Source organism: Pinus tabuliformis, chromosome 2_2 (genome assembly GCF_031772625.1).
Source record: "Pinus tabuliformis cultivar Carrire ecotype Pingquan chromosome 2_2, CPIR1, whole genome shotgun sequence".
NCBI lineage: Eukaryota > Viridiplantae > Streptophyta > Pinopsida > Pinales > Pinaceae > Pinus > Pinus tabuliformis.
Genome location: NC_142300.1, coordinates 295,856,846 through 295,878,513, shown reverse-complemented (window position 1 = coordinate 295,878,513; position 21,668 = coordinate 295,856,846). Strand labels below are relative to the sequence as shown.

Sequence of the window (21,668 nt, the reverse complement as noted above, 5' to 3'; positions counted from 1 at the left end):
TGTTGTAAGGGTGAGGATGGGTTTGGTCTGTCACCCTCCTCAACTGGGCCAACCTCTCATTGTCCCAATGAATTCTACCCCAGAATTTCTGCATATCGGATTTCCCTTAAGCCATGGGTTTGTCTCCGGTTTCCCATGAGCTTCCATGATCTTTTGGCTAATTTCCCACAACTGGGCCAAGATCATGATCTGGTACAACTGTAATGTTCCAAACTCCGATAAATAGTGCTATGCAAAGCGAACAATAAAAACAACACCATAAAATCAAATCAAACCATCAGACCACTAAATTGGCGACCAAACTGCATTGTCTACTCATTTTATTAAATTGGAAGAGGTGTACAAGAAGGTGTTGTAATGTGTGTACCTGGGCTTGCTCTCGGCAAACTAGCAAAAGCCCAAAATGAACAATGGAACACCCTCCTCAAATCTGTTGGTAATTCGGCCCAAGAGCTACGTTGTCACTGCCTAGAAAGGTGCTTCTGCGTGAAATGATTTGTTCCTAGTGCCTTCCCTGTTGCTCAGAAAATTTTGGTAAATTAATCCCAACCTCTACGCAGGAAACCCAGAATAACCCACGAAGGAATTGGCCAAATGTTGAACTCAGAAATTTTGGCCCAAATTCTCCTTAGCTCCTCTAGCTGCTGGCTGAATTGGGACCCCTGTTTGACCCCTTAGATCTGCCCAGAAAATTTTATAAAATTAGGAGTGTGATCCTACCCAAAACCTAGAAAAACCCAGAAAGGGTTTCCCTTGGTTCCAACCTTCAAAAATTGACCCTTCACAACTTGGCCCTCCTCCAATTTTGAATTCTGTTGCTGTGACTGATCCTGACAATATCTGCTCTCCCAACTCCCACAATCCTCCTCAAATGGCCCTCCAAATTATCTCCCAGCATCGCATTTCCAAACTCCCCCAGATGGTGCTACTACTGCCCCAAAGAGTCTCACTGCAATGACTGCGCAGTCATGGAAGAGATGACACAAGTCCTGCGTGTGATGAAATGAGAGTTGCGTGTAGGATGGCCCTCTTGTCTATAATTGCCCTCTATACTCTTGGAAATGATGAATGATGCTCCTGTCTCCCCAACTTCCCAGAGTGTCTCACGTAGTGACTGCGCAATCCTTGCGCTATTGTTACTTCCCCTACTACTGGTACTTGATTTACAATTGTTGTAACTCGTCTCCCTGCTGCTGCTACAAACAGAGATGAAGAAGAACTCCCTTCTAGGGCTGGCACTCGAAGTCTACCGAAGCAAGGGTTGAGATCTCCGCTCAGAGACACTTGTGTGCTAAACAACACAGTAACCCAGTTAAGAAGCTTGAGCAACTAAGATTGAGTTCAATATGTCAAAAGATAAGATGTTGAAGTGAGGAGAGTTGCCTTCCTTATATAGATTTTGTGGAGCACTTTTCCCTCCATCGTGGGTCCCTCACTTAACCATCGATTTCCCCTCCTTGCAAATCGAACTAGGGAATGGGTATTCTCTTAGTGTGGGTGCCCCCTACGTAAAAATTAACCACATTGAAATAACTTCTACTAAGTCTAGCCTCCTAATAAAATCGAACGGGCCTCATCACCTCCAAAATGTAGAAATTAATCATGTTCCAAAATAATTTAGGAAGGGACATTACAGTCCTCCCCTCCCAAATGTTGCTTGTCCCCAAGCAACTTCAATGCTGGATGCTCAAGTATGCGCTCGCCCTCCCAAGTAGCATCCTCATCCGACAAGCTCCTCCAATGCACCAAAAATCGCTTGTCCTCAAGTAATACCTGAGCAAGCATCCTCTCTAATTGCTGCTCCCCACTGTCACTGAAAAATGTGCTAGGGTCCCAGATTTTCCACTGGATCGTGCCTGACCTCTGCACTGTCCTAATATGGAAGAATCCTTCAATACCAGGATCCCAGGCAATCCTCTCCAACATGAAGCTCCCCTCACTCCACTCACTATCCTTCCCAGTGAAAGTACTAGAAGTCCCATGCTCCATAAATGACTCGCTAAAGCCTAATGGAAGATCTATATGATCTCCCCCTGCAGTAGCCAACGCATACCTAAAGGTTATTGAGCTATGAAGAGCTGTGATGCCCTAGTTCCCTGCTAGTCCCAAAGTGGTGTCACCATGCTGACGCTGTGCTACTCTGACTATGTCAGACTCCCCATCGTGCGTAGTCAGTATCCTCCCCTCCTAGAACTCAGTGGTGGAATACTGAAAGAGGCGAGACACATCCTGCCTGGGCATCTCGATGGCACCAAGGGTTACCCATCCAAATCTAACTCCTAACCTGTGCAGCGACATAGAATGTTTGCCTCCCCATATGATGAAACCCTCTTTGAACCCCCATGTGTCATCCCTAGAGCAAACTATATCACTCTCTGCCATGACTCTGGTCATGACGAGTGATTTATTGATCAATTGAATCCCTGCATCCCATAACCAGACTTGCTGCGGCATAGCCTTGTCAACTGATGGAATCCCTCTGGCCCTCATCTCTAGTCCTTGCATGGGATCACTATATAGGCTCCATATATCGTGGGCTAATCTGACGCATGGTAATCTGCCCTGTGCCTGCCACTGTGTAGTACCGATGAGCACTGGAAGCCACGTGTGCCAAAGAGCTATCCCCTGAATGCAACCAAAAGATGGGTATCCAATACTTGTAATTGATTCAGGGTATGTGGATCCCTCTGTCCCTGCCAACCATCTCCCCTGGGTCTGCCATTCGTCCTCTCGATAATGTGCCAATATAAGGTCTGAAGCCTGGACACATACTGGGAAACTACCTCAGTCGTACCTGCTATCCTCTGCTCATGCTTGGTCCCGACATGCCCTGAGAAAAGAGTGACACATGTCTCCCTTGGGACTAGCTCCCTAGACATAGGCTCGATGATGAATGATATGCCACCCCTGTAGATGATCACCTCATTCCCCAACCTGTGGCTGTCAATTGAGACACCAATCCAATGCCACTGCTGAAATGTCTCCCCGCTAGTGCATTGAGTGTCACCCAAATATCTCGAGTGAGATCCTCGTCCCCCGCTGCTCATGCCTAGAGTGCAGAAAGTCGACAGCAAAATTGACTACGCCCGGGAGGGATGTAGAAGAGGGTCAAGCATGTGAGTCCCCGCGGATACCATTGAGTATTGCTCATCTATGTCCCCCTCGATCATGGGTGAACTATGCCCAAAGGTATGCCCGATGTTTCCGTCCAAGGGTCTCCCTGGAGGCAACACTCCAAGACCTCGCTGTGTAGTACTATACACCCCTGCATACCACCGATCATCCTAGTACTCCTGGACATGCCACTGCACACAGTGGCCTACCCCTGTACACCACTAGATGCCCTCGGCTATGACTATGCCATCATTTACCGTCCTGTGTCACTGTACCTGTCACTCACCGCATGTACTCAATGCAATGTGAGGCACTTCCACTACACAACGCAGTCCAACATACTACGGCACACCCCCATGCGTCTCCATGCCCATCTGCAGACCACTGCTCCACACTAGATGCTCCTACCCATCCCTGAATGAGATGGCCTAAAGCTTTGTCCATATGTGTCGGCCCGCATCCAACCTGGATCATCACCTCCATTGTCGCATCACCATGCTCTTCGATGAGGGGACCTCCCCTCCAAGTCCTCCCTAAGGGATCCAAGAAGTGAACCTTCCCTCCAAGTCCTCCCTAAGGGATCCAAGAAGTGAACCTCCCCAGGTGTCAATAGCGATGCCACCACTGCTCTGCTCCTCTGTGTCTCACACAAATGCGAAGAATCCCCAACTCCATACAAGGCACTGTCTGGTGGCTTGCCAATGCCACCTCCTCCGACAAACTCCTGCCAGAGTATGTTGATCATCCTGAGACCCCGTGTACAATTGTCATACCAAGACAACCCAAGGAGTCTGCCCAAAAACTAGTTGGCCACTGGTGCTGACCGAAACTCTCCTAGCAGAGGTGCACGCTCGACTGCTAGGTCAACTATACCCTCTAGGTCATAGTCAACTGGTATCCCTGGGAAACGATAGGTGGTCCCTCCCGGATCCCAGTGCTAGTCGGGGCTTCCAGCATTCGCAGTGCCTGGAAACTTCTGCTGAGCTCCACTTGGGTCCACTACCATCTCCATAGTCCACTCCACCGGGTGCCAACTCAGAATCTCTCGGCACCCAACCCTAAGAGAGGGATTGAATGCACAAAATCCCGCACATAGAACAACCACAACATGCGGGTGCTGCACCTTGTTCAACTCAGGTCGTCTCATCTCGCTATCCTGGTCAATACATACAATATGACTAGGTAGCTCTGTCTCCCTCTGTCCAATGGGCCAAGGTAACCTAACAGTGCTTCCAGCCTCGTCTATGTATGCCCGAAGAGGGCTGCTCTCACGCTCCAATGTGCACTCTAGCTGCACCAGTAGGGAATCCAACTGCTCCCTAACGTGAGTCAATTTGGCCGTGGACTCGGCACAAACCACTCTCGTGCCCTCAAGCTCCTCGTTTTGCTGCATAATCGCCTCTTGCACTAACGTGGCCTTCCTTTTTAATGTTAGAAGGTCAGCCTAAAACTGATGGAACCGTGGTGGGCATCTATCACTTGTAAACGCGGTCATGGCTTTAGATACCTCAGCAACAATTGGCATCTCGTCCAAGGTTGGCACCCCCTCAACAAATGGCTCTATGCGAGTAGGCTCTATCCTCTCCACTAAGGTGTCAACTGGGGCTATCGAAGAGGTCTCTAATAAAGGTGACTCCTGCGCTACATTGGGTATATTGATATGCTCCTCACCATCCTTTGGGCTCTCAGCATCATGCTCAACCTCCTCCTCAGGCTCCTGATATCTAGAGCCAGGTCTCCACTAGAAAAAATGCCCCCTGGTCTCATTGTCTAACTGTCTTTGTCCTGTCTGCTCCTTTTCAGGAGCTCTGGTGCCCTGGTCTGGTCGACTTTCCCCACATGATGTAGATGGTTGCACCCCCATGGCCTGCTCACCTCTAACATCTCTGTTGTAAGGTTGAGGATGGGTTTGGTCTGTCACCATCCTCAACTAGTCCAACCTCTCATCGTCCCAATGATTTCTACCCCAAAATTTCTTCATACTGGATTTCCCTTGAGCCATGGGTTTGTCTCTGGCTTCCCATGAGCTTCCATGATCTTCTGCCAAATTTTCCACAGCTGGGCTAAGATCATGCTCTGATACCACTGTAATGTTCCAAACTAGGAAGAATAGTGCTACGCAAAGCAAACAATAAAAACAACACCATAACATTAAATCAAACCATCAGACCACAAAATTGGCGACCAAACTGCGTTGTCTACTCATTTTATTAAATTGGAAGAGGTGTACAACAAGGCGTTGTAATGTGTGCAACCGGCCTTGTTCTAGGCAAGCTAGCAAAAGCCTAAAATGAACAATGGAACACCCTCCTCAAATCTGCTGGTAATCTGGCCCAACAGCTACATTGTTACTGCCTAGAAAGGCGCTGCTACCTGAAATGATCTGTTGCTAGTGCCTTCCCTGTTGCTCAAAAAATTCTGGGAAATTAATCCCAACCTCTACGCAAGAAACCCAGAATAACCCACGAAGGAATTGGCCAAATGTTGACCTCGGAAGTTTGGCCCAAATTCCCCTTAGCTCCTCTAGCTGCTGGTTGAATTGGTACCCCTGTTTGACCTCTTAGATCTGCTCAGAAAATTTTATAAAATTAGGAGTGTGATCCTTGCCCACACCCAGAAAAACCCAGAAAGGGTTTCCCTTAGTTCCAACCTTCAAAAATTGACCCTTCATAGCTTAGCCCTCCTCCAATTTCAAATTCTGTTGCTGTGACTGATCCTGACAATATCTTCTCTCCCAACTCCCACAATCTTCCTCAAATGGCCCTCCAAATGATCTCCCAGCATCCCAGCTCCAAACTCCCCCAGATGGTGCTGCCCCAAAGAGTCTCACTCTAATGACTGCGCAGTCATGGAGGAGATGACACAGTCCTACGTGTGATGAAATGAGAGTTGCGTGTGGGATGGCCCTCTTGTCTGTAACTTCCCTATATACTCTTGGAAATGATGAAGGATGCTCCTGTCTCCCCAACTTCCCGCTATGCCTCACGCTGTGCGCAATCCCTGCGCTGTTGTTACTCCCCTTGCTGCAGCGTGCCGGTACTCGAATTACAATTGTTGTAACTCGTTTCCCTGCTGCTGCTACAAATTGAGATGAAGAAGAACTCCCTTCTAGGGCTGGCACTCGAAGTCCACCGAAGCAAGGGTTGAGATCTTTGCTCGGAGACACTCGTGTGTTAAACAACACAGTGACCCGATTAAGCAGCTCGAGCAAGTAAGATTGAGTTCAATATGTCAAAAGATAAGATGTTGAAATGAGGAGAGTTGCCTTCCTTATATGGATTTCGTGGAGCACTTTTCCCTCCATTTTCCCTCCATCGTGGGTCCCTCACTTAACCATCGATTTCTCCTCCATGCAAATCCAACTAGGGAATGCGTATTTTCCTAGTGTGGGTGGCCCCCACGTACAAATTAACCAGATCGAAATAAATTCTACTAAGTCTAGCCTCCTAATAAAATCGAATGGGCCCCATCACCTCCAAAATCGGCCCCAAATTGTAGAAATTAATCCTGTTCCAAAATAATTTAGGAAGGGACATTACACTATCTTGTAACTTGAAAGTTATCTTTGTTCAAGTATAACAATCCATATTTAAGCATTGTTATTAAGGCACTAGTCTCTCATTGTTTCATCATAAGTGTCATATTGATCTAATTGAGTCTATTATTTTCTTTCATTGTTCAATATTTAATATCTACCTTGCCATCTAATCATAATTCAAGTTACTAAGAGAAGAAATTTCCTTATTTGAAATCTCCTAGAGCTTGTTGTACCAACAAGTTTTCCTTTAGTTTCATTCTTTAGGGACTACCCCCTTAGCTTTTCTAGGAGAGAGCTTAAACGGAGTGAGTAGGGAATAGGTGACAACCCCTAGTCTGAGCGTTGCGTCTTAGGTGTACACTTTGGGCAACAACAATGCCTCAAAATGCTCCTTGAAGGTTTGAGACCCCAATTTGCCAAACTATGTCTTGCCGGTAAAAATGGTACTGTGAGTTGTTTCCACTTTGAAAGCATCGAGATTGATAAAAAACAATATAATCACCCAATACGGATTACACCTCCCCATTTTGGGAGGCTATTGGTCCCCCAAATATTCTACTGAATGAGGTGAGGAAAACTTTCCTCCATCTTCTCTTAGGTATTCCTTTTAGCTTTGCCCTGAAGTAGCCCTTTCAACTCAATTTGACAAAGGTCATGCTGCCCCTGTCTCGTAGTTTTGGACCTCTTCTACAAAATTATATCTTCTGTGAACTTTGCTTGCACACCTGGTACGAAATCCTCTACAGAAGGTAGAACCTGTTCCTCTTCCTGATCTAGCATGGAGAGCTCATAGAGCTTTAGATTCTCCACATTCTCCACTGAGTAAATGCACATGTATGGGAGTATATCGAGTCTATAGGCATTATCTTCCACCTTTTCTAGTATCTCAAAGGGGCCATATTGCAGAGCCTTGATTTTCCTACCAAGACCCTGCAACCTCTCCTTATTTCACTGTAACCAGAGTTGCGGAAATCATGATTTAATCACGATTTTTTTAGTTTTTCCCTGAAACGACTAATTTGACGATTTTTTCAAAATGAAAAAATCGCGATCAGACCTCAAAAAATTGTTTTTGTATTTTTTTAATTCCTTTATTTTTTTTTTGTATTTTTTTTTTAATTTTGCCGAATTTTTGCTAACTTTTTTCTGATTTTATCTTGATTTTTATGATTTTTTCTGTTTCTGGACCCTTGTCAATTTAATCTCGATCACGATTATCGCAACATTGACTGTAATCATACTCTGTTTCTCACCTTGAACAACTTTTCTTTTCTGTGTTGATCATGCCTAACCTTATATTTTTCTTGTGACTTCTGCAGTGTCTCCTGTACATGGATATGGATTTTCCCGCTCTTGTCAACAAATCTTTTGCCCTTAAGACATTCCTTGTGAGATCCTCCCTCACTCCTCCTTGTTGCACATATGCAATATCCAAAGGTGAAGGCGGAAAATATCCAAAACAAGTTTCAAATGGGGACTTGCTAGTAGAAGTGTGGATTGCTTTATGATAAGAGTGTTGTATATATACCAAATTTTCATCCCAGGTCTTTGGATGATTATTGATTGTAACCCCTCAAAAGCTGCACAAAAGTCCTATTGACTACTTTTGTATGCCCATCTGTTTGAGGATGGAATAATGTAGACATATTTAACTTCATATCCATCTTCTTCCACAATGTTGTCTAAAATGCACCGAGAAATCTTGTGATTGTAACCCCAGTAAGAGGTGAGATGCATAATTCCTGTTTGAAATGATGCTCCTTGGTATCCCAAAGTGCGCCCAGACTTGTCCAAAGAACAAGTTTGTTGCTTCTTGACCACTGATGGTCTTTTTACAGGGCATCAGATAACACATTTAACTAAGCTTGTTAACTACCACAAACATATACTCATGTCCCTTCCTAGTTGTCGGTAAACCTTTGTTGCCACCTAATCCACACCTGTGCTAACGTGGAGAAAATCTTTAACTCACTTGGTGTGGCCATGGGGGCAAGTCTTGAGTTGAACAACTGTCACTCAAATCTCAACTCCTCCGTCTAGGCTAATTCCTAGTGAAGCCAAGGAGGGTAGTCCCTATGAGAAAAGAAAACTAAGGCTTGATTAAACTAAGTTAAACAAGAAATATCTAGGAGTTAATTGAATTACCCAAAACACATTCAACCATCAACATATAAATTACAACATATCACTTTAAAGCATGTAAATAAACTTCATAAGTACAAATGACCATCCACAACCAAGAAATATAACAATGACAATATGAATGAAAGACTTGTAGGCAAACAATGTAGCAAATAATTACTAGTGCCACATAAAGAGAGCTTGTGAATGTAAATGCTCAAAGTGAGAGATTACGCTTGAAAGTAAAATGCTTATACTTGTAAATGAAAGTGCCAAAAGTAAATGTGGCAATGAAAAATAACCAAGTGTTGAATGCTGTAAAAAGAGTTGTGGAATGTTCTTGTACATTTTAGTTAAGTTAGATTTCACATGAATTTAGATTTATTAGATCGACGTATATGTGGTGATTTGCATGAGTGAGCAATGTGAGATGTGTGATTGCAATAAAGTAAACTTAACTAAGGTGTGTTTCCTCTTCTCTCCTTATCATCGTTGTATTAAGGAAAGTTGCAAGGGGATCCTACAAGAGAGAGCTACTACTCAATGAGTACTTCGGAGAGCCCACAAATCAACCCATTGCAAGGAGATCCAACACTAGGAGAATCTAGCTTCTAGCCTGATTTCATAAGTCAATGTTTACCATTCCCCCAATCTCACAATAAAGATAAAAGAATTGGTTTTCCCTATTTGACTAAGGCAACCAACTAGCTCTTTCAAGTCATGCACAAGGATCAAGACAAGCTTGCAATGGCGTGAGCACAAAAGAGTTTGATGTGGTTCGTTACTTTGCAAGAAAATAAACTCTAATTGTAATATTCCCAATTAGCCATGGCTAACCGGAATATTCGATTTTGTCCAGATTTTGCCTTCTATAGTTATTTGTAAATAAAAAAGTGAGGAAGGGGGACATAACTCACTTTTAGAATAAAAAGTCACTTCCTAGTAGCACAACGTTGTGACTTAAAGGGGAGCTAATGGGGCCAAAGGGGAACGCAGAAATGGAGCCCACACAGACACATGGAGGGACTGCGCAAGAGGGAAGACACACGTGGCAAGAGGGGAATCACGCAGGAGGAGGTGACCCTGGGATTGAGAGAGGCAAAGGCTATAAATGAGAGAGCAGCCCCCCTCATTTTGATCATTCTGTGATGAGCATTTGTGATAGTCATTTGGACTTAGAGCACGCTAGCTGTTTAGCTAGTCTACAGCACTGTTTAGTGCATTGAGTGTCTCCGTTCGGAGATCTCACCCTTAGCCCCGGGGGACTTCGAGTGCCTGCTCGGGCAAGGTATTCCCATTGGCATTTCAGCAGTAGTTTCATCAGCCTTTTTGCAGCAGTAGTGGCAACGTTTTGGAGGATTGCGCAACACTGAGGGGAGGACGCAGTTCTTTTTGGCAGGAGTCCGGGTTGAGGATTTGCAGGAGGTTTTGTGCTGAGAGGTAGAGCAGGAGATCAGCCCTTGCATATTGGGAAGTTTTGGCAGGGGTTTCAGGCAGGTTTCTGGAGTATCTCATTCAGTGGCAGCGCAGAGCAGTGAGGAACTGCACAGAACCCCAAGGGGGTGATTTTCGGGGGTCGGCCATTCCACGAGAGCTTTCTGGGTTTTTTTGGGTTTCTCGAGTAGAGTCCGATTCTAAAATTTCAGCTTTTTCTGAGGAGGGGAGCAACCCCAAATCCTCGTTTGATTCCTAGCAGCAGGAGCAGCACAACAGTTTCCCAACAGCATGGACACAGATCATAGAAGGGCCATTCCTTTGCTATTCTGAGAGTATTTCTTCACTTGCCTTGTGCAAGTAGAGGTGCCATCTTCCTGATCACCTCCTGTACTCATTTTATTACTCAGTATAATAAAATGGCTTAGCATTCTCTCTGCATTTCTTGTGTATCTACTTATGGTTTATTTGATATATATCGTATCACTGTTATTTGTATCTCATTGAGCATTCTCGGCTATTATACTGGGATTCTCGAGTAGAGTTTGATTCCAAAGTTTCAACTTTTTCTGAGGAGGGGAGCAGCGCCAAATCCTCGTTTGATTTCTAGCAGCAGTAGCAGCACAACAGTTTCCTAGCAGCTTGGATGCAGTTCAAAGAGGGGCCATTCCTTGCTATTCTGAGTGTATTTCTTCACTTGCCTAATGCAAGTAGAGGTGCCATCTTCTCGATCACCTCCTGTACTCATTTTATTGCTCAGTATAATAAAATGGCTTAGCATTCTCTCTGCATTTCTTGTGCATCTGCTTATGGTTTATTTGATATATATCGTATCATTGTTATTTGTATCTCTTTGAGCATTCTCGGCTATTATACCACTTGTGTGTTTTTATTATACTCTTAGACAGAGTCTGGAAAGGGCCAGGTAGCCTCCGGATCTCGTCCTCTTTTTAGAGGCGACATATCTGGTAAATGCCCTCCCAGTCCATCTCTGGTTGGAGTTTGCTTGTGTTTGGAGTGTATTCCTGATAAGGGATATTATAGTGGTATCAGAGCATAGATCTGGCTCAGCCTGTGGAGCTAGCAATCTATGACACCGGGGGAAAACCCTATATCTGTTATAGAGGTCGGAGATACAGAGACACTGGGCGTAGGTTGGAGAATACCTACGGAGAGGGAGACTGTGTTCTAGTGGTGGACGCAGAACAGGAGGAGCCTGTGGTGGATGCAGAGCAGGAGGCTCCAATGGCAGATGATGATGGGAAGAGATTTGCGGATATGCTCCTCAAATCGGTGCAGGATCTGTCGAGGTAGATTGAGGTGATGGGGCAGAGATTCATGGCAGTAGAGGCCAGACAGCGTGAGAGCCCACGGGTTTTCCAGGTTGGTGAGGGATCAGGCACATCCCATCATTTGCCAGAGCAGCGTGATACTGCGCAGCAGGTGGCTTCACATGCCCCTACACGCTCTACCATGCCCACTTTCTTAGGAGCAGACACGGGGGCCGTAACCCAGCAGGAGGCAGAGCCTGGACATATGGGTGATTATTTTGCAGAGTACCAGGCCTATGGGAAAGATTTCAGGGAAGCCCTCTCATTCAGAGATTTTGTTCAGCTCCAGCGGGATAGTAGACCCGACGACCATCACAGGGGGTACCAGCATTATCATGATGGTGACACCCATCGTGCAGCGAGTAGATTTCACTTGCCTATGTTTGATGGTTCATCAAACAGTTCGACAAAGGCATGGGTGGAGAATTTCCAGCTTAACCAGATGTCGGAGACAGAGGCCATCAAGGTGGCAACATTGCATTTGGATGGTGAGGCCTAGGATTGGTGGTTTCATGGAATGGTTACACTTGGGCACTCTACAGTGACGACATATGCTGAGTTTACCAGGAGATTGATGGAGCGGTTTGATCGGAGGGATCCAGAGCAACATTTTGTTGAGCTGACGAGGCTCAAACAGACAGGGAGCTCAGAGACCTACATCGCAGATTTCTTGAGAGTCTCCGTGATGGTGCCAGACCTATCCACGACACGGAGGGTCTATATGTATGTTGAGGGGTTAGGAGAGCCACTTCGGGGTCTAGTCCGATCCACTAGACCAGCCACACTCCAAGACACTATCAGCAGGACCCGGGACTTACAGGATGTCTTACCCAGGACCCGGACACCCTACCCCCAGAGATAGACTTTCCAGTCTAAGGGGAAGGACGTGAGGATTCCACCTCCAAAGGGGAATCCAGGACGAGTACAGCTTGATGATGATGCCAGGAGGGAGCTAAAGAAGAAGCGATTGTGCTTCACATGTCAGGAGCCGTGGGCATCGGGACATAGATGTGCTGCTGGCAAAGCACATTTTATTGAGGTCTTCTCTGAGAGTAGTGGAGAAGAGGATGACGAGGATGATGGGGAGGCAGGAGATAGCCATGCCGTACAGGGACCTTTACCACCTCCACCACCAGCAGCGGGAGGTGCATCATTTGCACCCATTGGAGGGGCCCTTGCAGCATTGCGAGGAGTTCCCAAGTATCTAATGCTACGGGTATGAGGGACAGTGCATGGCCAGCGGGTATCAGTTTTGGTTGACAGTGGGGTGATCCACAACTTCATCGATGCACAAATGGTTGAGCGGAGAGGTATACAGATAGAGAGCTTCGATGGGTTTTCAGTCTTGGTCCTAGGAGATCAAAGCATGACGTGTGCTCATTATGTTCCAGAGCTTTCAGTGACGATGGGCACCTACACTTTGACTGACCACTTTTTTGTGGTCGATATTCCAGACACCAACATGATATTGGGTGTTCAGTGGCTTATCACTCTAGGGAAGGTCATGACAGATTGGAAGACCCTAGAGATGGAGTGGGATGATGAGAAGACAGGGAGGCATGAGAAGATACGGGGATAGCACACATATCTGCCTCAGACTGTTTCAGCTCATCGGATGGAGGCAGTCTTCCGAAAGGGAGACATAGAGTGGGCAGTGGAGCTGCGTGCATCAAAGGCAGGGTCTACAAGGCAGATGGTACATCCAAAGATACAGTCTATCCTTGATCAATATGCCATAGTGTTTGGGGAGATTCCACCAGGGCAACCACCGGATCGGGGGTTTGAGCACACCATCGAGCTAGAGTAGGGCTTACAGGCAGTGATCACCACTCCCTATAGGCACCCCAAGGCCTATCAGGATGAGATTGAGAGGGCTATCCAGGAGTTGCTGGGTCTCGGGCACATTCGACCGAGCATGAGTCCTTTTTCTTCTTCTGTGGTGTTGGTGAAGAAGAAGGATGGTATGTTGAGGATGTGCATTGACTACAGGGCCCTGAACAAGAAGACCTTGAAGAACAGATACCCCATACCCAAGATCGATGAGTTGATGGACGAGTTGATAGGGGCACGTTTCTTCTCAAAGATTGATTTGAGATCGGGGAACCATCAGATTCGCGTGAGGGAGCAGGACATTCCCAAGACCGCCTTCAGGTGTCACTATGGACACTTTGAGTTCTTGGTGATGCCTTTTTGGCTAACCAACGCCCTAGCTACATTTCAGTCCTGCATGAATCACATCTTCCGTAGTCACTTGAGGAAGTTTGTGTTGGTATTCTTCGATGATATTCTCATTTACAGCAGGACTTGGGAGGAGCATCTCCAGCGCATTGAGACAGTATTGCGTATCTTACAGGAGTTGCAGTTCTATGCCAAACTCTCCAAGTGTGAGTTTGGGTTGACGGAGATGCTATATCTGGGACACATCATAGGGGTGGATGGAGTGAGAGTCCACAAGGAGAAGATCAGGGCCATCAGAGAATGGCTGGAGCCGAGAAACGTGACGAAACTTCGAGGATTCATTGGCATTTGTACTTACTACCGGAAGTCCATCAAAGGTTTCTCACAGCTTGCTGCACCCCTGACAGATTTGATGAGGAAAGGCAATTCAGTTGGTCGGACACAGCGCAGTGAGCCTTTGACAGGCTGAAGGAGGTTATGAGCAGTTGCCCAGTGCTTTCATTGCCAGATTTTATGCAGCCATTTGTTTTGGAGTGTGATGCATCAGGAGAGGGGATTGGTGCAGTATTGATGCAGGGAGGTTACCCTATAGCCTTTGAGAGTCGGAAGCTCCTTCCGCACGAGAGGTTGTATTCTATATACGACAAGGAGATGCTGGCCATCATGCATGCATTGGCTAAGTACTGGCAGTATTTGGTGGGTAACAGGTTCAGGGTGAGGAATGATCACAATAGCCACAAGTTCTTTTTGGAGTAGAAGCAACTACAAGAGAGGCAACAGAAGTGGATTAGTAAGATCCAAGCATATGACTTTGACATTGAGTATGTCAAGGGTAAGAACAACATGGTAGCAGATGCCCTTTCTCGTAGACCAACCACGTTGTCTCTTATGAGCTTGGATACAGATTGGAGGGCTCGACTCTCAGTAGAGTACTCCAAGGACAGGTTTGCATGTGAGATTCTGGGCGGGTAGGTGGCAGATGACAGGTACAAGGTGATCGATGAGATCATCTATTACAGGGATCGGATCTTCTTGACTGAGGGGTCTCAGCTCAAGAAGAAGATACTCTAGGCATCACATGACTCACCATTGGCAGGCCATCAGGGGTTTACCAAAACCTACAGGGCCATTAGAGAGAGGTTCTCATGGAAGGGCCTCAAGGAGGATGTACTCCAGCATATCAGGGAGTGCGATGTTTGCCAGAGGAACAAGGGGGAGATGAGCCATCCCGCAGGATTATTGCAGCCTCTTCCCATTTCGGAGGGGAAATGGGAGAGTATTTCGATGGACTTCATCACAGGATTGCCCATGGTATAGGGCAAGGATTGTATCTTTGTCGTCGTTGATCGACTGACAAAGTACGCACATTTTTTTGCCATATCCGCACACTATACAGCAGCACAGGTGGCCGAGCTGTTCTTCAGGGAGATCTTCAGGCTACATGGTCTTCCTAAGACCAATGTCAGTGATAGGGACAGTTGTTTCATGGGCGGGTTTTGGCAGGAGCTTTTCCGGTTGGTGGGGACGGAATTGACACCGAGTACCAGTTATCACCCATAGACGGATGGGCAAACAGAGATAGTTAACAAGTGGTTGGAGGGCTACTTGCGTAACTATGTTAGCGGGCAGCAGCGAGCATGGCTGAAGTGGCTGCATCTGGGGGAGTACTGCTATAATACTTCACATCACATGTCCATTGGTATGTCACCATTCTATGCCTTGTATGGGTATCATCCTTTATCTTTTGTTGACATGATGTTTGGTGATAGCAGGGCTCCTGGAGCCAAGATTTGGATCCAAGAGAGTCAGGATATCCTCCGAGCTCTCAAGGACAACATGGCTACAGCGCAAAATCTGCAGAAGCTGTATGCCGACAGAGGTCGGGTGGAGAGACAGTTCGAGGTAGGGGACATGGTCTACCTATGATTACAGCCATACCGACAGTCATCACTGAAGCAGAAGGGGGCTGAGAAGCTCAAGCCCCGCTTTTATGGGCCATACAGGGTGATATGCAGGATTGGACAGGTTGCATATGAGTTGGATCTGCCCCAAGGCAGCAAGATTCATAACATTTTTCATGTATCATGCCTGAAAAAGGCATTGGGGCAGCAGGTGACAGTGATAGATGAGCTACAACCCATGGATGATGAGGGGCATTTGGTATTGCAGCTGGAGGCTATCATTGATACCAGGGAGAGGCAGCTGCGGAGCAGGACGATCCGGGAATTCTTGGTGAGGTGGAAGAATTTGCCGGATGAGGATGCCACTTGGGAGAGTGAGAAGATCTTACAGCATCCATCACTTCAGTTACTTGAGGACAAGCAACATTTTGCTGGGGGAGACTGTAATATTTCTAATTAGGCATGGCTAATTGGAATATTCGATTTTGTCCAGATTTTGCCTTCTATAGTTATTTGTAAATAAAAAAGTGAGGAAGGGGGACATAACTCACTTTTAGAATAAAAAGTCACTTCCTAGTAGCACAATGTTGTGACTTAAAGGGGAGCTAAGGGGGCCAAAGGGGGACGTAGAAATGGAGCCCATGCAGACACATGGAGGGACTGCGCAGGAGGGAAGACACACGTGGCAAGAGGGGAATCACGCATGAGGAGGTGAGCCTTGGGATTGAGAGAGGCAAAGGCTATAAATGAGAGAGGAGCCCCCTCATTTTGATCATTCTGTGATGAGCGTTTGTGATAGTCATTTTGACTTAGAGCACACTGGCTGTTTAGCTAGTTTGCAACACTGTTTAGTGCATTGAGTGTCTCTGTTCGGAGATCTCACCCTTAGCCCCGGGGGACTTCGAGTGCCTGCTCGGGCAAGGTATTCCCATTGGCATTTCAGCAGTAGTTTCATCAGCCTTTTTGCAGCAGTAGTGGCAACATTTTGGAGGACTGCGCAACACTGAGGGGAGGACGCAGTTCTTTCTGGCAGGAGTCTGGGTTGAGGATTTGCAGGAGGTTTTGTGCTGAGAGGTAGAGCAGGGGATCAGCCCTTGCATATTGAGGAGTTTTGGCAGGGGTTTCAGGCAGGTTTCTGGAGTATCTCATTCAGTGGCAGCGCAAAGCAGTGAGGAACTGCGCAAAACCCCAAGGGGGTGATTTTCGGGGGTCGGCCATTCCACGAGAGCTTTCTGGGTTTTTCTGGGTTTCTCGAGTAGAGTCCGATTCCAGAGTTTCAACTTTTTCTGAGGAGGGGAGTAGCCCCAAATCCTCGTTTGATTTCTAGTAGCAGCAGCAGCACAACAGTTTCCCAGCAGCTTGGACGCAGATCAGAGAGGGGCCATTCCTTGCTATTCGGAGTGTATTTCTTCACTTTCCTAGTGCAAGTAGAGGTGCCATCTTCCCGATCACCTCATGTACTCATTTTATTGCTTAGTATAATAAAATGGCCTAGCATTCTCTCTGCATTTCTTGTGCATCTGCTTATGGTTTATTTGATATATATCATATCATTGTTATTTGTATCTCTTTGAGCATTCTCGGCTATTATACCACTTGTTTGTTTTTATTATACTCTTAGACTGAGTCTGGAAAGGGCCAGGTAGCCTCGGATCTCATCCTCTTTTTAGAGGCGACATATCTGGTAAATGCCCTCCCAGTCCATCTCTAGTTGGAGTTTGCTTGTGTTTGGGGTGTATTCCTGATAAGGGATATTACACTAATCTAAGAGCAAAAATTAAATTCTAATGTAGGAAATTGAAACTATTCTATTGAAATGAAATTAAACACTAATCTAATGAAATGAAATTAAAATAATCTTATGAATGAAATTAGACTAATCCAATGATGTGAATTTAAACTAATCTAATTGTTAATTTTCATCCCAATGAAATCACACCATGAAAAGAGACACAATCACACAAGAAGACAAGCAGCCCCTGTTGGGTGGTTTGGGGGGGGGGGGATGTCTAGGAGACTCTCCTAGCTCCCAAGAAATTACAATACTTTGTTTGGTGATGATATCCCTTATGAATAAAGGGAGGAAGAGATGGTTTTATGTAGTTATAATGGTGGTAAGGTGGTAGTTTTACAAAGGGTACAATATATGGTTCCTTCCGGGTGCTTGAATCCTTCAAGTTGATCAAATTTGGGTAGCACCTCCCCTTGTAAAATCAATGGCCTGCTAAAATCCAGCAAGCTAATTAGTGTAGAGAGTGCCCAAAATGCTTTTGGGACACCCAAGTTGCTAGTACATAAAACCCAAAATCACCAAGTGAATTATATTAAAAGGGAGCTAGAAACCCCAGAACTAGGGTGCTCCTCTTAGAGAAGCTTTAATGGTTTGATTTAGTTACAAATTGACAAGTGTCAACTTCTCCTTGAGGTCACTCCAAATATTGAACAACGTGCTTCAAATATAATGATCCATAAGACCCTTTAGAATCTTTTAGATGCCATCTTAAAGAGGGTAGATTCATGATCAAGCATCAAAACAATCATTATTTTCCCCTTGGAGTGGAATGCTCCTCATCAAGTGACCCCCTCTTGACCACACAAATGCTTTTGGTGCCACATGGCACCTTTCTAAGGATGTTCATCTGTTGGGCTCTTTCCTTGCCACATGTCATGCTTTGGACTTTCTACAGGGTAGGGCATTTTCTCCTTTAGGTTGTTTTAAGTCATACCTTGGACATCTCCCATGGTAGGGCATCCATCTTCCCAGTCTCCTCTTCGTCTCACATTTTCCATCCATGTGGTCCTAGGCCTTGGGTTCAAGCTTTAATAGGGCTCTCCATCATTGATTCAACAAATGGGAAATATAGGCCATTTACCCATAACTCCAAATATGGATCCAATATGCTTAAATGGAACCTCATGGTGAAAAATGCCTCTGGAAAAGCCTCCATCAAACCAACAATACACCTCTACACCTTTGTTCTTGCCATGTATGATGAATTGTGCTCAAGGAAAATAGAGCAAGGTGCATGGTCTCCAAATTTCTCCTTGCAACCTATAACTGCCACTAAACTCCAAGGATCCTCTACTGTACTCAGAAAGAGAAGAAATCCCATGAAAATACAAAATAAGACATGCATTTTCAGGTAGTAAATCACTAGAATTGCACTTTTCTAAAATCAAAATCCTTTTTTCTTCTAAGAATGAACATTATTTTTGAAAATTATATTTTCAGTGTAGTGCTTAGGTGTTAAATTTCAGGGATTCTTTCATATTTAATGTTTGTCTTCCTTGGCATTGATTTCCATTATTTAGAACTCCAGGCAACTGTTTGTGGCTATTTGGATTGTGGGACTGTTTTAAGTTGTAGTTTCTGGTTTTGATGATGATTTTGAATATGATTTTTGTGATTTCACAGCCACGAACTTCGGACACCAATGGCTGCTGTAATTGGACTTTTGGATATCCTGATTTGTGATGAGTGCCTCACTACTGAGCAAATCTCAACTGTTTCGCAAATTCGCCACTGCTCTACAGCTTTACTACGATTGTTGAACAACATATTAGATCTAAGCAAGGTATATACATGGGCTTCTAGTAGTTTTCAAGTAATGCATTCCGAGCCTTATATGAATCTGTTACTCACAGATTGCTTGGCCAACTTGTTGAAGAGTCAAAATTGCATAGAAACTATATTTTTATTCATTAATTTCATAATATATTTAGTTCCTTTGGCAAATTCGCTGTGGACTTATGTCCTCTCTCAATGCCATACTGTTTCTTATATCTATATGAATCTATTACTAAACCATGCTTGTTGCATGCCCTGTCTAAATCTAGGCTTGGCAATTTGACTTAGTGCTTTGTCTTAGAAAATGTATGGAAACAGTCCTGTACTTTATGTTGTCAATGGGTTAATCTTTAAAAATCAAGAGATATCATACCAATGTAGTATTATAAAGCATGTCATGTTTCTTTACATGCCTAGAGATAAGTTAGTAGATATCAGAGACACTATGTTACAGTATAATTCGGGAAATTCCTTAAACCCTGCCATATTCTGAGTTTCATAATTCAGAGTAATTTAAAGAAAACAGTTAAGGAAATAAGAGATCAAACACTACACCAGCATAATAGCAATACCTTTGCATGTTCTGCAGCAGAGTCCACAGAAAATGACAGGAAATCTGCAGCTTTGAGAAACTTCATGAACCATAAATGAAAACTCAAGTGATGTGGTGGAATGACTTGCTGATAAGCTGAAAAAATTGTCCAGATGTCCAAATCTTCTGTTAATTTCTTGAAAAATCTTCTAGATTTCAAAACACACAAAAAAGGAGTGAAAAGGTATAAAAAGTTGAGGGAATCTTTAGGGAGTTTATTTCAGAAAAATTGTACTGTTCCTACTGGGTTGGTTGCAGTGTTAAAAAAGTCTAAATAGGTATACACATGGATACAAGCATATGTAGTAGTGAAGGTAGTCAACATAGAAGTCAACCATCATGTTGGTCTGTCGACAATTTCAGTTAGTAGACCAACATTTGCAAAGATAGTTAAGCAGCTTATCAATTATGTACAGAGTTGTATTTATTAACAACAACTAGGAATGCGCCTACAATGATTTTCTTCAATGTTCTATCATGGTCCCTGTTATTGATTAGATTAGCATGGTTGCAAAGGTCCTTGCAACTTGCTAAGATGGGCATACACAAGGTAAGGGCACACTGTCACCTTGACCCAAATCCCCCACTCTTTAAGCCCAACTTCCTCTGGAAAGGCTAAGGGAGGATTCCCAATTAGTACCTCAACGAACCAAATGAGTACCAGTTACTTCTTTGGGGTCAAAAGATGAGGTGGACTTTGTGAAATTTTAAGACTGTCATCGTTACTAGGCATTATTCTCCTATCAATTTAAATTATTTGTCTTATGCAAATTACTTGCGGCAAATACTAAATAAAACACAACTGCAACTTCATTGAAAAATAAATAACCACAGGAACTAAGAAAATTATGCGCACACACAAATAATGGACACCAATATTTTATTTTTGGACAAATGTCCTTGGGGAAACCCCAATGTAGGGAAAACCAGTTCTGCAAATGAGGGTTTATATTATTATTCTTCTGCAAATATGTGATGGAGAACATTATAAATCATTTGCCAAAATTTAGCAAACCTCCGGAAAAATATTTTGATCACTTCTGTAAGTTGATATCACTTCCAGTTATCAACTCGACTTCCTCTAAGAAATTCAACCTCTCTCTGGCTTCTGCTTGGCTCACATGTGCGGCTTCTTACTGGAAAACTCGCACTGTTGAGGAAATAACTCGGCCTCCCTCTGGAATTCAACCTCAATTGGCAAATCGATCCTCCTGTGCAAATTGATCTCTCTTGCAAATTCTCTTTACTTTCTGACTAAGTTCGACACTTTGACCTCTATGAGCAATTCACACTACAACTATGATAAATTCACACCCTTGCTTGGAGCTATTCACACCACTAGAAAATCAACCTCTCACTGTAGAAAAATCGATCTCCAACTATCACTATAAATCACAGTAAAGAATTTCTCCAGTAATCTCGTTTCCAACCACTACTAATCTCTCTCTGTTGATGCCCCTGCGCGCTTGCTATCACTGCAGTACTGTGTCTCGATCTCTCACTGATCTTCTATGTCTTTTCCAAATGCCCATCGATCTCCTCTTATAATCTCCCATTGATGAATCAACAACCATGGTTTATTTTCAATCGATGGCTAAGATCATCTTGACCTCTTCTCATGACTTTTCCAGAAGTCTCTAGAGGAAAATCGATTTACCCCAATTAATACTGATTAATTAAGCCATTTCCTTAAGTTAGACTTAGGAAAATTGATTAACTGGCTAATTAATTCTAATAAGGTCTTTTATTGCAAAAATTGAAAAATGTTTCTAGGTATTGGAAAAAATGTTTTCCCTAGCCTCATAGATGTTGAAAATTGGTAGTTTAGATATTAATTTCCTTAAATAAAATCTCATTTTTGACAATTTTGGAGTGAATTTCTAAAAATAGA

The 21,668-nt window shown here is 44.4% G+C and overlaps 1 protein-coding gene across 1 annotated transcript in view; it reads left to right on the top strand.

Annotated features, from left to right (window-relative positions):
- LOC149192479 (histidine kinase 1-like) overlaps nucleotides 1-21,668 on the top strand; it is a 360,562-nt gene that overhangs the window by 109,330 nt on the left and 229,564 nt on the right. The window contains exon 5 of the mRNA XM_089404623.1: nucleotides 19,033-19,192. Within this exon, the coding sequence (XP_089260749.1) occupies nucleotides 19,033-19,192 (160 nt within the window). The remainder of the gene's footprint in view (nucleotides 1-19,032; nucleotides 19,193-21,668) is intronic.